At 49.0% G+C, this 21,774-nt stretch overlaps 7 protein-coding genes across 7 annotated transcripts; 6 read left to right on the top strand and 1 right to left on the bottom strand.

The window, feature by feature from the left end:
* Positions 1 to 59: 59 nt before the first annotated feature.
* MAA_04449 (Aconitase-like core) lies at positions 60 to 2,944 on the top strand (the record flags this gene model as incomplete). The annotated part of the gene is made up of 6 exons (XM_007822545.2): positions 60 to 173; positions 240 to 882; positions 983 to 1,051; positions 1,241 to 1,297; positions 1,355 to 2,661; positions 2,777 to 2,944. 6 exons carry the CDS (start codon positions 60 to 62, stop codon positions 2,942 to 2,944), a joined length of 2,358 nt encoding a protein of 785 aa, XP_007820736.2.
* A 1,944-nt stretch (positions 2,945 to 4,888) lies between these two features.
* MAA_10675 (uncharacterized protein) lies at positions 4,889 to 5,500 on the top strand (the record flags this gene model as incomplete). Its single annotated transcript, XM_011412393.1, has 1 exon — positions 4,889 to 5,500. The coding sequence occupies one exon, from the start codon at positions 4,889 to 4,891 to the stop codon at positions 5,498 to 5,500; it is 612 nt and encodes a 203-aa protein (XP_011410695.1).
* A 1,152-nt stretch (positions 5,501 to 6,652) lies between these two features.
* Positions 6,653 to 7,628, top strand: MAA_04450 (Glycoside hydrolase, superfamily; the record flags this gene model as incomplete). The annotated part of the gene is made up of 2 exons (XM_007822546.2): positions 6,653 to 6,719; positions 6,781 to 7,628. The coding sequence occupies 2 exons, from the start codon at positions 6,653 to 6,655 to the stop codon at positions 7,626 to 7,628; spliced, it is 915 nt and encodes a 304-aa protein (XP_007820737.2).
* A 419-nt stretch (positions 7,629 to 8,047) lies between these two features.
* On the bottom strand, positions 8,048 to 9,697 carry MAA_04451 (Cystathionine beta-synthase, core; the record flags this gene model as incomplete). Its single annotated transcript, XM_007822547.1, has 3 exons — positions 8,048 to 8,684; positions 8,760 to 9,223; positions 9,302 to 9,697. The coding sequence occupies 3 exons, from the start codon at positions 9,695 to 9,697 to the stop codon at positions 8,048 to 8,050; spliced, it is 1,497 nt and encodes a 498-aa protein (XP_007820738.1).
* Positions 9,698 to 11,282: 1,585 nt separating this feature from the next.
* Positions 11,283 to 14,650, top strand: MAA_04452 (importin subunit beta-3; the record flags this gene model as incomplete). Its single annotated transcript, XM_007822548.1, has 5 exons — positions 11,283 to 11,465; positions 11,531 to 11,750; positions 11,815 to 11,990; positions 12,078 to 12,509; positions 12,575 to 14,650. 5 exons carry the CDS (start codon positions 11,283 to 11,285, stop codon positions 14,648 to 14,650), a joined length of 3,087 nt encoding a protein of 1,028 aa, XP_007820739.1.
* Positions 14,651 to 16,601: 1,951 nt separating this feature from the next.
* MAA_04453 (white collar 1) lies at positions 16,602 to 19,779 on the top strand (the record flags this gene model as incomplete). Its single annotated transcript, XM_007822549.2, has 2 exons — positions 16,602 to 19,268; positions 19,432 to 19,779. 2 exons carry the CDS (start codon positions 16,602 to 16,604, stop codon positions 19,777 to 19,779), a joined length of 3,015 nt encoding a protein of 1,004 aa, XP_007820740.2.
* Positions 19,780 to 20,828: 1,049 nt separating this feature from the next.
* Positions 20,829 to 21,589, top strand: MAA_04454 (Mog1/PsbP/DUF1795, alpha/beta/alpha sandwich; the record flags this gene model as incomplete). The annotated part of the gene is made up of 3 exons (XM_007822550.1): positions 20,829 to 20,905; positions 20,982 to 21,197; positions 21,289 to 21,589. The coding sequence occupies 3 exons, from the start codon at positions 20,829 to 20,831 to the stop codon at positions 21,587 to 21,589; spliced, it is 594 nt and encodes a 197-aa protein (XP_007820741.1).
* Positions 21,590 to 21,774: the final 185 nt, after the last annotated feature.

Raw genomic sequence — 21,774 nt, 5'->3', positions numbered from 1 at the left:
GTCGCTTTCACCTAGCTCAGACCCTCTCCCCTCTGCCTCAATTGGCCCTTACCTTCAACATGCTTGCCTCCAGACAGGTTCTGGGCAACTTGGCCCGGGGCCGCGTCCTGAATGGCGCTTCTACCAGTCTTCGTCGCATGGCGACGGTCTCCGATTCTTCGCTTGACAAGAAGGTATGAAAGATAGCTTCTCTGGATGGCTTGTCTTGCGACTAACGCTTGCAACCTGTGTGTATATAGGTTCGCCAAAACATCTGGGAAGACAACAACTTCATTAACTATAAGAAAATGTCCGAAAACCTGGCTGTTGTCCGCAGCCGCTTGAACCGACCGCTCACATATGCTGAGAAGATCTTGTACTCTCACTTAGACGACCCTCATGGTCAAGACATTGAGCGTGGCAAGTCCTACCTGAAGCTGCGACCAGATCGTGTTGCCTGCCAGGATGCTACCGCACAGATGGCTATTTTGCAATTCATGTCCGCTGGCATGGACCAGGTTGCGAACCCAACCACTGTTCACTGCGATCATTTGATTGAGGCTCAGGTCGGTGGCGAGAGGGATCTTGCCCGTGCTATTAGTATCAACAAGGAAGTTTACGACTTCCTTTCTTCTGCCTGCGCCAAATACAATATCGGTTTCTGGCGCCCTGGATCTGGTATTATTCACCAGATCATCCTCGAGAACTATGCTTTCCCTGGTGGACTGCTCATTGGAACTGACTCCCACACTCCCAACGGTGGCGGTCTGGGAATGGCTGCCATTGGCGTCGGAGGTGCTGATGCTGTCGATGTCATGGCCAACCTGCCATGGGAATTGAAGGCTCCCAACGTTATTGGTGTCAAGCTTACCGGCCAGTTATCTGGCTGGACAGCTCCCAAAGGTCAGTGAATAGCACCATATGTATATGCTATCTCAAATGCAACCCCGCGCTATCTCATGCTACCTGTGCAAATCTGAGTGCTGACCATGCGTGAACATAGACATCATTCTCAAGGTCGCCGACATTCTGACCGTCAAAGGCGGCACTGGTGCCATTGTTGAATATCATGGTAAGTGTTTTGCATAAGATAAGACAGAAAGGAAAATCTGCTGGGTCCACCCAGCTATCTCTGCCTGTATTTGTAAAAGACGTTCGCCCACGATACCTCATTCTCCCCTTGGGCCCCCCTTTTTCACTTCAAGTTTCATTTTCAGATTGCTCAGAATTCTTGCAACTAACACATTAATGTCTCTTTCAGGACCTGGCGTAGACACTATCAGCTGTACCGGCATGGCTTCGTGCGCGAATATGGGAGGTTTGTATTCCATTATCACCCTAGTTATCAAGCGACCGTGCACTAATGAGGAATTAGCTGAAATTGGAGCTACTACGTCTGTTTTCCCGTTCAACGACCGAATGTACGACTACCTCGCCGCTACCAAACGCAAAGACATCGGCGACTTTGCGCGTGGGTATGCGTCAGAGCTGCGTGCTGATGAAGGCGCCGAATACGATCAACTTATCGAACTCAATTTGTCAGAACTTGAGCCTCACATCAACGGTCCTTTTACTCCTGATTTGGGCACCCCGATCTCAAAATTCAGCCAAGCTGTGAAGGAGAATGGCTGGCCAGAAGAGCTCAAGGTCGGCTTGATTGGCTCCTGCACCAACTCATCATACGAGGACATGTCCCGCGCAGCGTCTATTGCACGAGATGCGTTGGACCACGGCTTGAAAGCCAAGGCCGCCTTTACTGTAACTCCAGGATCTGAACAGATCCGCGCTACTATTGCGCGAGATGGACAGCTCAAGACCTTTGAGGAGTTTGGCGGCATGGTTTTGGCAAATGCCTGTGGTCCCTGTATCGGTCAGTGGGACCGTCAGGACGTGAAGAAAGGCGAAGCCAATTCCATTCTGTCTTCCTACAACAGAAATTTCACCGGCAGAAATGACGGTAACCCTGCCACTCACTCTTTTGTTACGTCCCCTGATCTTGTAGTCGCTCTCACCATTGCCGGCAGCCTGCACTTCAATCCTCTCACTGATAAACTCAAGGACAAGGATGGCAACGAGTTTCTCCTGAAACCCCCCACTGGAGACGGGTTGCCTGTCCGAGGTTACGACCCTGGAAATGACACATACCAGGCACCTCCCAAAGATCGCATGGGTGTCACCGTGCAAGTTGCGCCAACCTCGGATCGTTTGCAGGTCCTCCAACCCTTCCAGCCTTGGGACGGAAAGGACGTCAAAGACATTCCGATCTTGATCAAGGCGAAGGGAAAGACCACTACTGACCACATCTCCATGGCAGGCCCTTGGTTGAAATACCGTGGCCACCTGGACAACATCTCCAACAACATGCTCATTGGCGCCATCAATGAGGCTAATGATGAGGCAAACAAGATCAAGAACTTTACAACTGGCGATTGGGACGCGGTCCCCGCCGTCGCACGCGACTACAAAAAGAAGGGCATCAAATGGGTCGTCATTGGTGACTGGAACTACGGTGAGGGTAGCTCTCGTGAGCATGCCGCTCTGGAGCCTCGCCACCTTGGTGGTCTTGCCATCGTTACCCGAAGCTTTGCTCGTATTCACGAAACGAACCTAAAGAAGCAAGGAATGCTTCCTCTTACTTTTGCTGACCCAGCTGATTACGACAAGATCAAGCCTGATGATAAGGTACTTGCAAATCTTTCCCTTTCCCAGTCTGCGGTTGACGATTTATGTCCCCTCGTTCCTTGCTCTCCGGGACCCCTTGCATGAATGAGTTGCACCATACTGACTTGTAGGATAGGTTGATATTCTCTGCACACAGCTCGCCGTTGGTGAGCCTATTACAATGGTGGTCCACCCCAAGGACGGCAAGTCTTTCGAGGTTCCCCTACAGCACACATTCAACGAGGCTCAGATTGAATGGTTCAAGAATGGAAGTGCTCTCAACACCATGGCCAAGACCGCCTAAAAACAGTGTACAATTAGGGTGGAGTGAGATGTATTATTGGCGTCGTGGTTGAAGTATACTAGAATACCTCTGTAATTGAAATTGAAGGAGCAGTGTTTGATACTATACGATGATGGAGCCTGTAAATTTACGCTGTGGTCTAAACATGTTCTTCACGTCTGACGCCACTTTCTGTGTCTTTAGGGTGGAGCGACCCATGTTGGCGATTATGACGAAAGCCCTTCAACCTGTCACTCCAAGTTGTCTGGCAGTAGGCCATTAGAGCCTGATACGGCCCTCTCTGGTTGGGCAGACGGGGAGCATGCGAGGTTGCCACCTCGCCCGGTGTCCTGCTTATGTCAGCCAAAAACGGGTCTCTGAACTACTGGTTAGTTTCGATCAGGAACTCGACGACGTCAGGACTGTAATGGGCTCCTGGGAACTTCGTCAAGCCGAGATGTGGCCACTGTCACAACGTACCTACCTAAAGTACTTAAGGTACTTAAGTGCCCGCCTCTTACAGGTATCTAAGCATTGAATTTCCATACTTGTACACCTATAGAAGCTGGTAGACGTGGTCTTGTTGACACAACACGGCTCCTGCAAATTACTACATGCTTCGTTGGCTTCAAATACACCCCCAACCGCCTAAAGTTTAACTACTTATTTTCGAGGCTGCCAACAACTAATCAAACTGTATTCACCGTCTACTTCGAGCGAACGTCTGCGGCACGGCATTTACTCGCCCCAGTCCATGTTTCACTTTTCGAGATGCATTCAATCCTACATGACGAGTTCATCTCCACAATAGCAGCTCTATCACAGGTTCCAGTGGTTCACTGCTCTATGTCAATCAGAAGAGATTGATCTCATAAGCCTGAGGCAGATATATTTGCTGCAATTTCGAATATTCAACTGGCTACGACCGTCTGCAAAAGAGGGTTCCATTGGCCTGTTTTCTTCACACCAACAATCCAAGCCGTACACAGGTTTCCAAGGAGCGTGATGAGCAACTTGCAAGGCATTCTTCCTATCGAAAATAACTATCACGTTCCTTCAAAAACACCTGAACAAGAGAGCGAGAACTATGGGAACAAGCCACAAGGCTTGACACCAAAGCTAGGCGACTTCCAAAAGCTGTACGAGACTCAACCGTTGGCCGTGCCAGTTCATACGGGAATGGTTGCTTCTTATTCATCGGCAGGTACCGACGCAAAAGTGAATAAAGTCATCGATTGTAATGACTTGGCACAACAACCATTTACGGACCAAGTGGCGAAACTGGGAGATTTTCAAAGATTGCAGATTCACCTTCACGGTCGACATCCCGTCCCTGGTAATAGTACCTTGAGAACTAGACAGCAGCTCAGCGCGGTCGGATTTAAAACAAAACCTGCGAGTTTATCGATCGGCGACAACGCTCAGAAATGTCATGGTAAAGAAAAGTGTGATGCCACAATAGTGCCACAGAACTCTCAGAGTCGTCCCTCCTGTTCTTGCTCCTGCAATGAACATCATGATCCGCAGGATACTGAGGGAACTCCGTTTCATCACTTGGTTTGTGTCGCCCAGGCGACAGATGGTTTGCTGCCAAATGATAGCTGCCTAGCATCCGGCCTCGAGCGTAATGCTAGGGCTCAATTTGGGCTTCTGTCAGCGACTTTCCACAATAGAAGAAGAGAACAAAGCCAAAACACCGGCATTCTTTTTCCGGGGTACAACGATCTCCGATGTCCAATTCTGTCAACTGCCAGGACATGTAATAGAACAGCCAACACCGCGAGGATATTGTCGTATAAAATCGGCAATGAAGGGCCGGTCACCTCTATCCTGGGCGTCAAATCTACTCCGGACCAGCAGCATGAATCATTATCATTGAAGCTAGTTCCACTCCGAGCTGCAGATACTATATTGGCAATTCAAGATGACCAAATAGCCGGGAATGGAGTACACATCTTCTTGGATATGTCAAACATCAACATAAGCTTTCAATGTGCTTTAAGGGGCAAATTCTCAATTAAGGAGCATGCTCGTTTTGTGCCGCTACCTCAACTGAATTTACAGTTTCTCACAGAAATTCTTGTTCGTGATCGGAAGATTATGACACTCAACGCAGGCTGCTCTGTTCTGCCTCATCGCCAAGAGCCTCGGTTTGTTCAGGAACTCCGAGACTTGGGCTATCGTGTTGATCTTAGAGAGAGAAAACGAGAAAATCATGATTTCAAAGCTGGAGAGGCGTCTTCATCGGAAGAATTCGTCTTTTCTCGTAACGGCGGCCGTTATGTAGAGGAGTTGGTGGACGAGACACTGCAAACCCGTATCGCAGAATCAGTCATGGAGTTTTTCAAGGATCAGGGCACACTTGTGATAGCAACAGGTGATGCACGGCCAGCAAAGTATTCAGACGGATTCTTTGCCTATGCTGAAAGAGCCCTGAGAATGGGATGGAATGTGGAGGTGGTGTCGTGGAGGGCCAGCCTATCGTCCCATTGGAACAGACCAAACTGGGTTGAACAATGGAGCGGACGATTCCGAGTTATTGAGTTGGATGATTATATCGACCATCTCTTAGTATGAAGATTTGTGCTGCATAACACTGCTGTACTTGTCCATATCATAGACTTAAGAGCTTAATACAGCGCACATCGACATTTTCGACTATGATATCAGGCTGGCCGTATTGAGACCCAGTCATCTCCATCTTTCAACGATGTGAGCCCACTTAGCTGTCTATGTCTTGCTATATTTAGTTACTATTTACTCTCTAGAATGACAATGCATTCGAACCCATTGGGCCGTGGGTAGCTTTACTGCGGCAAAAGATCATGCAGGAAGTATTTTCATTTCTCCATTCTCCGTGTCATTGGTTCGACCCGTCTGGTCTAGCCGAAATCTTCCATCCTTGCGGTAGCATAAATTCGCTCTTTGAGATGCAGATATACAGCTATTCACATAATACCAAACATACTGTCTTCTAACCAAATATCCCTTCAGAACATAGCTTTTTTGCCTTCATCGTTAGGCATTCGCCCATTGTTCGCCTCCTTGTTATCGTGACTGGACATGTGTCGTTGCAGTCAAATATTTTTTGTTTCTATACATCTACTTGCCTCATTTGGTGCGTAAATGGAATCATAATACACATTGAACGTACGGAATACAAATTAAACTTGCGGTACTGGCAATTGAGCATTCCGCCGGATCTAGTATTGCATGTCTCACTAAAAATCTGTCAAATTGCTACTACTACCAGACGAAGTAGTCTACCTCTGGCATCCAATGTCTCACTGCCTAGGTAGTAGGTCAAGCTACATTCCCAACCCGTCGTTGTTTATTGGTTGTTGCATATAACACAGGGAACATAATTAGATTTTCTGGCCGGAGCTTTTGCGCAAAACTTCAAATGTCCGATCGATTGACATCCAAAATGTACCCGGCAACCAGCCGAGTCCAAGGCCGGTCGTAAATAACAAAGCCCTCCCATTTATTACTCGATGGCGTTTCTCAAAGCGGTTGATCGGCACTATGCCATTGATCACAGGTCGTTGACACGCGAGCATCATTTGCCGAACCGAAAAAGTGTAACCCGGCCCTTGTCTTTGGACTGACTGTAAGTCGTTCGTTTCTATTGTCCTTCAGCAGGAAGACAGAGTTAAATTTCTGTTCAAATACGCCCCCTACCTTGGTATTGAGAGCCATTTGGTCTTCCTAAACTGACAGGTCGAAGCTATGTCTTTAACAACGTTAATTACACTAAGCTTGGGCTTGTTGTCCTTTGCTTCTGGGAAACCTGGTGGTAAATCTTCCTCATTTAACTTAGTTGTTGCGGGCAACTTGTACTGATATTCATCACACAGGAAAACATTATACCTACTCAATAGCCTCCAGAGGCGAGTCCTCACCTTCCGAGTCATTTGGCATCTCGTACACACCATACAGGTCCGACCAAAACTGCAAGTCTCAGCAAGATGTCAACGATGATATCCAGAGACTGGCAGGTTACTATTCCTTTGTCCGAGTCTACGGCACAGACTGTGACCAAGTTCCTCTGCTGTACTCTGCAGCCAAGAAGCATGACATGAAGCTCTTCTTGGGTATATGGAACCCGTCCTCTGTTGAAGATGAAGCCAACAAGATAATTTCTGGGGTCGACGGTGACTGGGATATGGTGCACACAGTCAGTGTTGGAAACGAGCGAGTCAACAACGGCGAGGCATCTCCGCAGGATCTGATTTGGTCGATGAGCAAGGCGCGGTCGATTCTCCGAGAAGCGGGCTACGATGGCCCCGTGGTCATAGTAGATACCTTCAGGGCGGTTTTAGCCCATCCCGAGCTGTGTGACGAGTCGGACTACTGTGCAATCAATGCACATGCCTTTTTTGACGGCACGATTGCTGCGTCGCAATCTGGGGAATGGTTGAAAGACACCGTATCCAAGGTTCAATCTAGGATTGCCGCAGACAAGAAGGTCGTGGTTACCGAAACTGGTTGGCCAATGCAGGGTGGCACGAATGGACTCGCAGTTCCCGGTTTGGATAATCAGAAAGTGGCTTTAGATGCCATCAGGGAAGAATTTGTTGATCGTCCACAAGACGTCATTCTATTCTCTGCTTTCAATGACTTGTGGAAACAGAAGAATTCGGCAACTTTTGAGGCGGATCCGTTTTGGGGTATCGGCGGCGCGGTTTCCTCGTGCGATCAGTAGCCCACGCACTGACCTTTGCCTTTTACATAGCAGACCCAATCTGTACAATATTTTCATTACACATGATTCGGCGGGATGAGAATGTCTCGGTGGTTTTGCTACCGTTGCCGTAATTATCGTTTGCCTTGGTCTTCATTCACATACCGCGAGATGTGCGGCGCGCATAACCAATAATTCTCGTAGTTTAACGAATACGTAGGGACGAAATGGTTCATGGGTACGGGGCCTGTGATAGCTACAGAAAAGTCAATGAGAAAACTAGCCCTCCCTGTCCTCCAGGGTAAATTCATCCAGCGTCTTAAAACGCCCCAGCATTGTCAACACGATATTTATGAATCGTAGCCACCAATACAAGTAAGCATTCTCAATTTCCCTGCGTGTCCCTCCCTGCATATACATCATATTATCTGAACAGACAGCTAGTGACGAAAGTCGAGGCTCGGCCTTGAGGAATCCAAGCTAGGGCGAATTGAGCTGCTCGAGCTTCGTCGCCGCCTTGCTCGCTGCTCTGAAGGATCGGCAGGATGCAGTCCAGTGTACTTGGCGAATATATTAAGGACATCAGTCAAAGACAACACTCCACTCAGTTTCCCAGAGAGGTGTGCACCAGGCATGGCGGACGCAGGCACTGCACCAGAAGGCACTGCCGATGTAGGCGTTGCCATCGGAGCTTGAGGCGTGCTGACCACGCCATGCGGCCCCATCAAAGGAGTAGCTGGAGCTGATGGCGAGGGTGACGCAGATTCCACCACCCACATGCGATGTGAACGTGTAGCAACCAGTTTGGCGACGGTATGAGCAAGAGTAGAATACGTGTTCACGAAGAAAACGGGAAACGTATCTCGACCTTTCTCTACACCCCGCTCATTCAAAATAACGGATATGAAATGCATGCACGATCCGTCAAGGAGAGGTGCACTAGATGCAGATGTAAGATGGCGGACATCTTTGGTTGAGATGTTGCCAACCACATTCTGGCCATTGTCGACGACTGCAACACTGGTTAATCCTTCGTTGTTCATGAGGATAAGAGCCTCCGCAAGAGCAGCATCCGAACTGTGTGTTTGGTTAGCTTTGGTGTTCGAATTTCCATTTTCCGGAGGATACAAAGGGAAATGGGACATCACTGACTTGACAGAGATAACTTGTTGTGCTCCTACACCCAGATCTCGGAGCATGATAGGGTACAAGCGGTCAACGGCAGGAAAATTGACACCCTCATTCCAGAAAAAATCAACCATCAAAAGCTGACTCATAATTCCTACGACATTGCCGAGTGAATTGGTAATAAGAATGCGATGAATTCCACTTCCTAGTATTTCGATAGCTTGAGCCAGGTTGCCATTAGACGGAAGTCCAACGAGTGGTTCTTGTCTACACAGGGGTTGTATTTGTCGCATAGAGATATTCTTCCCCTCCCGAGCGTTAAGCATTATATCGTTATACAGCTCAACTTGGTGTGCCTCGGGCTTTGAGAGGCCAACAACGACTAGAAGGTAAGCGTTGAGATCTGAGTAGTCAAAGGTGGCCACAGCAGCGGGCAAAGAGCTGGATTCTCGCACAAGGACTACATTTGTTTTGCTTTTCAACAAGGCCTATGTTGGTGGTTAGCGATTGCAATTAGTTGGGACGCAGCACTGCGATTCAGTCAGGATAACAAGACAGACGCGTACCATTGTAGCCTCTTCCACACTACTGTCCATGTCAACCCATTTCACATCGTCCGGTGAAACTAGCTCTCCGACTGTTATTTCGACCCATTCCTTTCCAGCAAACTTGGGGTTTGTATGCCTTTGCCCCGATGGTGGATGGTTCAACAGCTCTTGAACTGCCGCCTGAGTGAAAGAAGGGTGTCGGTGGCGGGGAGATGGAGGAACATTTCGGAGGTTCTCTGCAAAACTTTGCCGGTGTGCAGACTTGTTTATATTGCTTAGTGACGGTGTTCTCTGTGGCGGACCTTCGTGATTAGAACCACCGGCATGGCTCGGGTCAACGCTTGCTTGTCTCGGGGAACCAGATTCTCCTAAAGCTTCCCCCCTTCCTCGGACGGAGCCAGAAGAAGGATCCATGGACAACAGGCAGTCCCGGGTTGATGAACTCTACGGCCGTCTAGAGTTGGGCAAGGTGTCGGGCAAGGTGTTGTTATATGTGAAGTTTGGCGCGATAATATCTCACCTGAAGCAACTTCGACCACCATGTATGTATGGAGGGTTCAACAAAGCGAGATCACTATATGATTGCGGGACGAAGGGAAGGCGTCGGAGCTTTGTGTTGCAGGTCACAGGATTGTGTCTAACAGGACTGGAGCTTTATGAGTCCTTTAATGGTATATCGAGTTGTCGGAACTAGCAGCTGGGTAGTTATCCGAAGACGTCGATGAGGACCGGTCTGTGGCGGGGGTGGGGATAAAATTACAGTTTGCGGTGACGTCGCCAATGGGAGCCGCGGTTAGTCAAGACTGGGCACCCACGGTACCAGACCAGGCCAGACCCTACTTAGAGGTACCTAGGTCGCTGCATACAAGTAAGTTTGCTCCAGGCGTGTCAGGCACTTGAGCAGGCAATGCGTTGTTCACATCCCACGCAGAATTAAGTATATGGTGTCAAATACTCTGCTATGGTGTGCTACTGGTAGTAACTTTATGGTACGGAGTAGATCAAGCTACCTCACCTGTAGCGGAACTAAAACAGGCTTGTTACAAACCATTGCTTTCCAAACATCAATTATGCCAACTTCCAGCAAACTGTGTCACCACCAGGCCGCTATCTCAGTGCTGCCTTAAATCGTTTCCCAGTGTCCAGTTATTCGGCTCGCAGTATGCAGGTATCTAACTTGCGAACAAATTCTAATCACGGCAGGATTTTGTTGAATCGTCCTCAAAACCATTGCGCCACCATGGTCTGAAACACCTGGTCTACCCGTGTCGCCCTACCCTAAACGAGGTCGTCGAAAGAACTAGACTGCCTGCTGGCGTTTCACCAAACTCGATATGCCAGATTCGAACTCGGTATCCTCGAGCACTAGGAAGACGCGGTTGTTTGGGTACAACACCAGAGGGTACCCACTGTATTTATGCGCTAGCCTTTAACAGGTCATGACGATATGTCGCTGATTTTTATATTTTTTTTTGGCGTTGGATGGCCAGCTGGGAGCAAGAGATTAATACTCACCCCTCAGGTCAGGCAGTGTGGCTAGTTTGCCATGGTTGATTCCGACATCAGCGAGATGTCGCACCAAGCCTGGCATCACCGTTAGTGCTGAGTATCTCTGAGTACCTACCTACCCTAAGTAGGTAGGTAGATATGCAAGTACATGCTGGTCGACCGCCCAATAGTTATAACAGCTTGAGCTTTCATTTCGTTGCGTGGGCCTGTCTATTAGGCTGATACTGGATTGACTCTTTCTCAATGTTCCTAGCCGCAGAACCCAAAAACCAGCCCACACCACCCGCGTCTTCCCCTCCCCCACTTTCTCTCTCCCACGAAAAGTTGTGACCCTTTGGAGGCGGTCCTGATTTTCTTCCTGGCCCTCCCTACTCCAACATACACCTTGCCTCGATCTTACGCGCGTATACGTGTCATTCACAGATATCGCCAATACTCAACAGACAAGTTTCAGGCTGCAAGGCGCTTGCACCGCCCTGCCGCCGCGACCATGTCTCTTCTATCCGCCGAGGTCCATGCCGAGCTGACTCAGTTGCTCCAAGCACTCCAGTCCGCCGACAATGCCACTCGATCTCAGGCTGAAGAGCATCTTCAGAATAACTGGACCAGCAGCCGTCCAGAAGTTCTTTTAATGGGACTTGCTGAACAGATACAGGGTGCTGGAGATAATGCCGTATGTGACCTATATTCTTCCATTTGCTTCTCTCCCATCACTGGTCTCTGACATTCTGTTCGCAGGCTCGATCTTTCGCAGCCGTTATATTTCGCCGGATAGCCTCTAAAACCCGAAAAGTAGAGTCTGGAAACAATGTGGATGTGTTCTACTCATTGGCTAAAGATCAAGCCGCTGTCATTCGTCAAAAACTCCTAGAAACACTCGGCGCGGAACCTGATCGAATCGTTCGTAACAAAATTAGCGATGCAGTTGCGGAGGTTGCTAGGCAATATACAGACAACAGTGAGTATTTAAAGGAATGCAGAAACATCTCCTTTTCCGGAGCTGATCCTAAGTCATGGGATAGACGACACCTGGCCTGAACTCCTGGGCGCACTCTTCCAGCTCAGTCAGGCCCCGGAGGCGGAGAAGCGAGAGAACGCATTTCGAGTGTTCAAAACGACGCCGGGAATAATCGAACGACAGCATGAGGAAACTGTTCTTCAAGCGTTCCAGAAGGGATTCAAAGATGATGCCGTCATGGTATGTTACAAACATGACTACATATGATGTGAAGGCAAAGTAGATATGACGAAGGAGCGAGAAGCGGAAAGCTAATGATTCGACCAGGTTCGTCTGGCAGCCATGGAGGCATTCGCATCCTTTTTCAGTACCATCTCCAAACAATCCCAGATGAAGTACTATGCCCTGATTCCTGACGTCCTCAACGTGCTTCCGCCCATCAAGGATTCGCAAGATTCAGAAGACTTGAGTAAAGCCCTGCTGGCTTTGATTGACCTAGCAGAAACGGCTCCTAAAATGTTCAAACAACTCTTCCAGAATTTAGTCCAATTCAGCATCTCAGTCATTCAAGACAAAGAACTGGACAGCATTTGCCGCCAAAACGCCCTCGAACTCATGGCAACCTTTGCCGATTATGCACCATCCATGTGTCGAAAAGATCCTTCTTACACCAATGATATGATCACACAGTGCCTGAGCTTGATGACCGATTTAGGTGAAGACGACGACGATGCTGCGGAGTGGCTGGCTTCCGATGATGTAAGTCGGCTATTCGTACATGATCACTTTGTTTCGACTGCTCTGACCCTTATATTCTGCTTCAGCTTGACCAAGACGAAAGCGACCAAAACCACGTGGCGGGCGAACAGGCCATGGACCGCCTGGCAAATAAACTCGGGGGGCAGACCATCCTGGCCCCAACATTTAATTGGCTTCCCAGAATGATGAACTCGATGGCGTGGAGAGATCGTCACGCCGCCCTGATGGCCATCTCTGCGATATCGGAAGGATGTCGCGAACTTATGATTGGTGAATTGAGTCAGGTATTGGATTTGGTCATTCCAGCCTTGCAAGATCCTCACCCTCGGGTCCGTTGGGCGGGCTGCAATGCCTTGGGGCAAATGAGCACAGATTTCGCGCCCAAGATGCAAACAGACTTTTACGACCGAGTTTTGAAAGCTGTTGTACCAGTCTTGAACTCCCCGGAGGCCAGAGTCAAGTCCCATGCCGCCGCAGCTTTGGTCAACTTTTGCGAGGAGGCCGAAAAGTCGATCTTGGAACCTTATCTTGATGATTTGTTATCTCATCTCTTTCAGCTCCTTCAAAGCGACAAGCGCTATGTGCAGGAGCAGGCTTTGTCTACTATTGCTACCATCGCCGACGCTGCGCAGGCCGCGTTTTCTAAGTACTATGACACGCTGATGCCACTCCTGGTCAACGTACTTCAAAACCAGAGTGAGAAAGAGTATAGGCTCCTTCGTGGCAAAGCCATGGAATGTGCGACCCTAATTGCTCTTGCCGTTGGCCGGGAACGACTCGGCCAAGACGCGATGACTCTCGTCAACTTGCTTGCCAACATCCAGACTAACATTACGGATGCGGACGACCCGCAAGCACAGTATCTTATGCATTGTTGGGGCCGGATGTGCCGCGTGCTCGGCCCAGACTTTGTACCCTTCTTGGACAATGTCATGCCGCCCCTACTGGAATTAGCTATGGCAAAGGCTGACATCCAGCTGCTTGACGATGATGAGCAAGCGGAACAAATGAACGGAGAAGACGGCTGGGAGTTTGTCCCTCTTAAGGGAAAGATGATTGGTATCCGAACGAGTACCATGGATGACAAACACATGGCAATTGAGTTACTAGTCGTTTATGCGCAGGTGCTCGAAGCAGCTTTCGCTCCCTTCGTTGCGAACATTATGGAAAAGATTGCACTCCCTGGTCTGGCATTCTTCTTCCATGACCCCGTCCGGTATATCTCAGCAAAACTGGTTCCACAGTTGCTAAGCTCATACAAGAAGGCATATGGATGCCCTTCCAATGAACTTGCGGGTCTCTGGGCGGCTACAGTTGGTAAACTTCTTGAGGTGCTGAGTGCTGAACCTTCTATCGAGACCTTAGCTGAGATGTACCAATGCTTCTATGAATCCGTAGAAGTAGTTGGGAAGGATTGCCTCACCCCTGTTCATATGAATGGATTCATAGATTCTGTTCATTCGACAATCGAGGACTACCAAACCAGAGTTACCCAGCGAGCTGAGGAAAAGGCAGGGGCAACGGCGGACGATGTTGAAGACGAAGCCGAAGAGATTGAAAGGGAGATTGAGGATGACCAAACTCTATTGTCGGACATGAACAAGGCCTTCCACTCTATTTTCAAGAATCATGGAGCGGCATTCCTTCCTGCCTGGGAAAGATTAATGTCCACCTACGAGAGCTTCCTGACGTCGACAGACCCAACGCAAAGGCAATGGGGTCTTTGCATCTTGGATGACGTCCTCGAATACTGTGGACCTGAAAGCAACCGGTATGCCAATTACATCACACAGCCTCTGATTGACGGCTGCCGAGATCCATCTGCAGCTATTCGGCAGGCTGCCGCGTATGGAATTGGCGTCGCAGCACGTCACGGAGGAGCGCCATGGACGCAGTTCCTGGGCGGCTCAATACCTTATCTCTTCCAGGTTACTCAGGTTCCGGAAGCCCGAAACGACGAAAATGTATACGCTACGGAGAATGCATGTGCCGCCATAGCCAAAATCCTTCATTACAATGCCGGCAGCGTGGGGGATGTCCAAGCTGTCGTTTCGCAATGGATCGAAACCCTCCCCGTCACCAATGATGAGGAGGCAGCCCCGTATGCTTACGCATACCTCGCCGAATTGATTGACCAGTAAGCAAACTTGAAATGACAGAGGAACTCATTGCAGTATACTGACCATATCACCTGTGTAGGCGTAATCCTGTAGTTTTGAACCAAGCAGGCAAGATATTCGTTTTTGTGGCACAAGCTCTGGAAGCAGAGGCGCTACAAGGACAGACGGCTAGTCGAGTTGCCTCTGCAACAAAGGCACTGCTTACAGCGACAAGTGTCGATCCAATGCCCCTTTTAAGTCAATTCTCCCCCGAGGCACAACAAACAATAATGGGCTATTTCAACTGAGACTTGGAGGCAAAAGTGATCGAATGATGTAGCAGAAGATGGACAAGACAAAGCTGCGCAGAGTCTCTAACGCGACGGCATGCGTAGAATATTTCAAATGACGTTGGGGAAGCAAACTAATTTGATTCCCTTCATATTGCATAATGCACCAGAGACACAATGCTTGAAGCAAATGCAAGAGAATGAGAAGTTGAATGGGAACGGCTGGTCGGAGCGGACTAGATTGGGTGGATGATGACATTTTACTTCGCTCGAGGACTATAGACTACGAATGGCATCATTGTTTGCCTTGAAGCAACTTACGCAAGCAAAGCAAAGCAAAGCAAAGATTCCAGATACAGAATTAAGAGGAAATGAGTTTTATATGTATTCTCTCATTTTTTCTATTTCAAACTATGCGTTCAGTGATCAGATCTCCAGACTTTGTCTTTTACTAGTAGGACGCTGCCTCTGTGGAGATGCAGAACGGGGCAAATGATGTTGTACGCTGTACAAACTGTTCAAACAGGGCTCTCCTTGAGAAGCGAACATATTCCCCAACTGAAGAAACCCGCAAAGGTTATTGTGCCTCGCTGTTAATAGCTAGTAGGAAGATCTGGTTCTAAAGACGACCAGAAAAGTGCTGGGAGAGAGACCAAAAAGTGCCGGGCACGTGCCTCAAGTGTGTGTCCAATGTGATGACTTGATGGCACCAGATGTGTTGATTGGGCGCCCAAATGCGTAGCCGTCGAATAAGGGTACAAAGGCTCTCGAATAGGTCCAATGCCAGTAGTGACGCGGCGGAGGCTTTCATGCGCAGCGTGACCAATTTATCTATTATGTACGTAGTAAGTACCTAAGTATTATGTGGTAAATAATATTAGTACTTAAGTATGCAGAAGCAAATGGAGAGACCAGGCAAGAGGCGAGAGGCAAAAGGTCACCTCCACAACTAGAATTTGACAACCCAACAAGCTTGTTGACACTGGCTGACATATGCAATGGCTTCAACATGACGCGGAATGTACCGGTCCATAGCCAAGTTGATGATTTTATACACGGTGGGACGCGGGCTTACTAGTGACATACAATCATACTTAAGTTAAGTATGTTGCTGGAGAGTGTAGATAGAGACGTGGGCGGGATTGTAGCGCCAATGCACCTAATTGAGTGTTCATTGAGCCGACGGGTGAAGAGACATTGACTGATTGATGGCCCACACCTGCTGCACCCACGACTTGGGAGCGCCTCCAGCTCACCCCCTCATCCGTCTACTTCCTCAGCCAAGTGATCAAAAAGATTCCAGCTCTAACACTTGCAATCACACCCCCGCCACACACAAGATACGGCAGTTTCCATCAACACGTAACGTCCGACTCGACATTGTATACCCGTTACCAGAATCCTTGACTGTCGCCGCTACTGTATTCCTATCCAATCCACCCCGCTGTGCTCAGGAACGTACAGAGAACCCTTGGCAAGGAAAGCCATCATTTCTGCCATCAAGTACTGGGGCTATACGGAGGAGAAGCTATCGTGGGGAAGTTGAATTTGTCGGGGATCTCGATTTTATTCAAGTTCGTCTTCCTATCGAGACCGTGAAGATATTCGGCCAACCTTGGGGGGTAAGCTGCATATCTCGACTGCTGTACCCGTCCCGTTGAAAGGGCGACGGAGCCATATTCGTCTTCCTAGATGCTGTTACCATGGACGACTACTACAAAACTAATGCGCTGCCTCCCCAGGAGGGGCAGCGTCAAATGCCACAACAACACGAGGGGCAGCAACAGCAGCAACAACAGCCATCCGGCAATGTCATCGACATGATCAATCGTTCATCGGTATCAGGCTCGCAAATGCCTCTGCAACCCCCACCGTCCGCGATGCCACAACTTTTACAGAACCAGCCGATGATATCAGGGGACTCTCTGGATGATATCATAAGGAATAATCACACTGAGATGCACCGCCGAAAGAGCATGCCCCATGCTTACGGAAGTCCCCTCATGCAAGATGAAAACCCTCGGCGAATGTCTTCTATCGCGGCCTCTGAGGATGTCATGGCCTTTGACCCCAGTCAGCATGACTTGGGAAACTTCCAGTTTTCACAGCCCGTTGGCTCATCATTTCATGGCATCAATCCAAGTTTAGAAATGACAGATCAGATGGGAGGTTTTGTTACCGATGCTACTGACTACTCTGGAATTTCCGCTGACCTGATCGGTCCCATGAATCCACCTCCCTTCGGCAACGTCGAATTGAGCCAGATGCCGAACGAACCTTCACTATCACTCTTCCCACCATCACCTGTTCCTGGAGCAGGGTCTGGGGTGAGGCCCATGAATAGTGGGTTTGTTTCTGGACAGATACCCAACTTGAGTGCGACATTCGGGACAGAACCGGCGCCGAGTAGCTCGACTCTGACAGTAACTTCGAATACGCTACCCGGCTCTATAGACGACCATCCCGATGGCATGATGCATATCTCGACCTCGCAGTTAAATGCCGTGAATCCACCGGCGAGTCGGGTGCCTGAAACAATGGCTGCGAACCCCGTGTCGAGCAACTTGGGGCAACCGTTACCGCATTCGCTGTCAAGGCACATATCTTCCGAGTCAGGGATCACTCAGCCAAGTTCTACATCTGGGCCCACTACCCCAGCCACGACATCAACTCCTCGAGAAAGCAAGGAGAAAACAATATACTCCAAGAGTGGGTTCGATATGCTGAAAGCACTGTGGCTGGTGGCTACAAGGAAAGACCCGAAGATTCATCTCGGGGCTGTTGACATGTCATGTGCGTTTGTCGTCTGTGACGTCACAATGAACGACTGCCCAATCATTTATGTGTCAGATAATTTCCAGAATCTTACGGGGTACAGTCGCCACGAGATTGTAGGTCAGAATTGTCGCTTTCTTCAAGCACCAGACGGCAAGGTTGAGGCTGGATCCAAACGTGAATTCGTGGATGATGGTGCCGTTTATAATTTGAAGAACATGATTCAGGAGGGCCGTGAGGTTCAACAAAGCTTGATTAATTATCGAAAAGGCGGGAAGCCGTTTCTAAATTTACTTACCATGATACCAATCCCATGGGACACGGACGATATCAGATATTTCATTGGATTCCAGATCGACCTAGTTGAATGCCCAGATGCTATTTCAGGACAAGAGCTGGGTGGCGTCAAAGTCAATTACAAGCACAATGATATTGGTCAGTATATCTGGACACCGCCAGCTTCTAGTCAATGGCAGCCAGAGAACGGACAAACGCTGGGGGTTGATGATGTATCAACACTCCTTCAGCAATTTAGCCCAAAGGGATTGGTGTCTGATTGGCATAAGCAGTCCTGGGACAAGATGCTATTGGAGAACACCGATGATGTTGTACATGTCCTGTCCCTCAAAGGGTTATTCTTGTATTTATCCCCGTCTTCGAAACGAGTTCTGGAGTATGATGCTATTGACCTCGTCGGCAATTCCTTATCCTCGGTTTGCCATCCCTCCGACATTGTACCTGTTACGCGAGAATTGAAGGATGCGACGGCTAGCGCCCAAGTCAATATTGTTTTCAGGATAAGACGGAAGCAAAGCGGGTATACGTGGTTTGAAAGTCACGGGTCATTATTTGTTGAGCAGGGAAAAGGTAGGAAGTGTCTCATCTTGGTTGGCCGCAAACGACCCGTCTTTGCACTTAGTCGCAAAAACTTAGAGTCAAATGGTGGCATCGGTGATAGTGAGCTGTGGACCAAGTTGTCAACTTCTGGAATGTTCTTGTTTGTTTCATCGAATGTCCGGTCGTTATTGGATTTGCAGCCCGAATCACTTGTCGGCACAAGCATCCAAGAGCTCATGCGAAAGGAATCTCGCCCTGATTTCGGGCGAAAAATTGAAGCGGCTCGGCGAGGAAAAATTGTTTCCTGCGAACACGAAGTCCAGAATCGTCGAGGCCAGGGTCTACGGGCCCTAACCATACTGTATCCGGGTGATGCTCCAGAAGGGCAGAAGCCATCATTTCTACTCGCACAGACAAAGTTGGTGAAAGCCAAAAATGTTGTCCTAGCGACTGCAACGAGCAATAGCAAAGCAGCCTCAACGTCGTCTCAATCTAACGCAGTTCCTGAATTACATTCGGGTGCAGGGCAGGTCTCCCAACCCCCTGGAGGGGGTTTGCCCCTCGGGACACAGGATGCAGCCTTAGCAGCCTTGGCAGCCGAAGACAACATCTTCGACGAGCTTCGGACGACGAAATGCTCCAGCTGGCAATTTGAGCTGAGACAGATGGAGAAGGTGAATAGAATTCTTGCCGAAGAGCTTGGTGGGCTTCTGTCCAACAAAAAGAAGAGAAAGCGACGAAAGGGGGTCGGAAATATGGTCAGAGACTGTGCAAATTGCCATACTCGCAACACACCGGAATGGCGACGTGGCCCAAGTGGACAAAGGGATCTTTGCAACAGCTGTGGACTCCGTTGGGCGAAACAGGCAAGTATTCCCTAAGAAACCTACAGATTTACCTTCATACTCATTACCGTCTTAGACCGGACGTGTGTCGCCGCGGAACTCTTCTCGGGGAGGCAATAATGGCAACGGCGATTCACAGAGCAAGAAGTCTCCATCTCCGATTCATTCATCTCCTTTGCATAAAGAACTTGCTTCTGAGAACCCAACTTCGCAAGCTGTGGTAGCCAAGGGCGACACAGACGAGACCGACATGCTGAATCCCTCACAGCTAGGCAACCACGTTTCCAACGAAGCATCAGAATCCAACTTGGTTCAAAGACAGATAATGGTGATGCCACCTCCGAGCCAGCCCTCACTTTCGAGTGGTGCGGCAGGTTCGGGTATGACATCTATTCGTGAAGAACATGAAGCGAGTCAGTCATAGACTGTTGACATGACGACACGCCGCATTCCTTTTTCCATTCCTTCCTTTGCTTTTACTTCTACCGCTAATGTAGTTGCCCGTTGCAAGTTTGCACTGTACCAAGGCAATGCTAGTATTTACCTGCTCCTCAGGTTTGCAAGGTCCCCAGGCAACCCAACTCTGTTCAAACTGGCTCAAGACTCTTCTATCTTACCTCATTGATACCCCTTCGTCATCGGTATTGGATGGCTGTTTGTGCTATCCGCGTGCGGACTACTAAATGAGCCGGTGAATAAAGCTGTTTTTGGTGAAACAATTGGGTCATGGTCGGCTACGGAGAAGAAATGGTTATCTTACACATTGACCTATTGGGAAGCCTGCTTCCCCCCAGCGCTATACGGTGTGGGATATGTTTTTCTGGCCGGGGGCGCTTTTTGGTGTATACGAGGCATTGAGGACTTGGCATACATATGAGAATACACGAAACCAAAGTTCTTCCACTTATTTTCTAATCCATCACATGTCCGGCACTTATTGTCATGTTGTGCACGGCCTTGTAAATGGCCAGCATCCTACCACGTCTTGCGCCTCTACAAATAGAGTATGATGGAGGGGAGGCAGTGGTGTAATCCTCACTTAGACTTGGCATTACTCTGCCGAGACTTGGCACAGCCACCGGTGACACGAGTGAGTATGATGTAATAGGAACAAAGCACAGGCGCACAGGGTACCAGCAAGGGAGCAGAGGGGTTTGCTGCGGGCAATATTAGCCACCCCCACCATAAGCCTCCGGGAGGGGCTGGGCAGATGATGCTTCACTCCTCCTTCCAGCTTCCGTCGACCATGATTTGATAACTGGCAAAACCACCAGAGGATACATTAGCCAGCCTTATATAAAGCCCCTCCGACTTGCGCTTAAGGAAACCGTTCGGTACCTTAGGACTGGATTCCCTTCGTTAAAGACGCTAGTTGATACCCTCAACTGTAAGATCAGACTTCTTCCTGGGCAACATGTATAAATACTGACAATCGCGCAAGTCGCCTGCCTAGCAGCTTCACGCGGAACGAAAATGCCGGGATACCACGTCACTCCCCTTTACGGAGGTGCGATTGTTTGCGACATACCAGAGAAGTTTGCCGATGTCAGGTAAGTCACAGAGAAAATCGAAACTAGGACTGAGCCCGTCTCCCATCCTATCGATCACGGCATAACATGTCCACAGCAAACTACGTCAAGTGCCAGATAACCAAGAGGTATGGATCGATAAGGACGGATATACCAGCATTATCTTTGATATTACAGAGCGAGTCGGCGAGCCGGGACATGGCCCCGAGATCGATGGTCGCGCAATGACTACACACCTAGAAGACATGGTAGGGTCAGATATTGACACTGTAAAGATCTGGAATACCGCAGAAACTGAGTTTTCTCGCCTCGAGTACGTGCCCCGTCGAGCAGTGAGAGATATTTGGCTGGGGACGTCTGCTTTTATGTAATGTGATTTTGGCTAACATGCGACACTGATTCAGGTCGAAACCCCCAGCGTACACGCTCATCGCCACCCAGACCCCAAGGATCGGGCAATCTCGTCAAGGCGGCTCACCACCAGACTTCACAGCTATCATAATGACTCTGTTGCGGCTGGAGAAATCCAAATCAGATATTCTCATTACAATCAATGTGCCGCATATAAAAGGGGAGTATGACGAAGACGAGGTTGACCTAGAGCTTGGCAAGCAGGGTAAGCTGATTGGAGATGCCGTGGAATACTCGGCTCGGATCTGGGAATCGCTTAAGATCAAAGACTGGGGTCTATTTGGAGAATCGTAACTTGAATATGAAATGGCAACTACCAGACGCTGTATTTGAAATAGCTTTGCATTGGTTCTATCAAATTTGTCCCGAATGTACTATGGCTATTTCACCAGTACGCTGAGACTGAGAGGAAGTTCTTACTGAAAACTTTCTGGTATGCCGTTTCTTTGGGCAGTTTCTTGATCCATTTTGAAATCTGG

This window comes from Metarhizium robertsii (assembly GCF_000187425.2).
Source record: "Metarhizium robertsii ARSEF 23 chromosome Unknown MAA_Scf_1, whole genome shotgun sequence".
Taxonomy (NCBI): domain Eukaryota; kingdom Fungi; phylum Ascomycota; class Sordariomycetes; order Hypocreales; family Clavicipitaceae; genus Metarhizium; species Metarhizium robertsii.
Note: the sequence above shows the minus strand (reverse complement) of the source record. Positions and strands in the feature narration are given on the sequence as shown.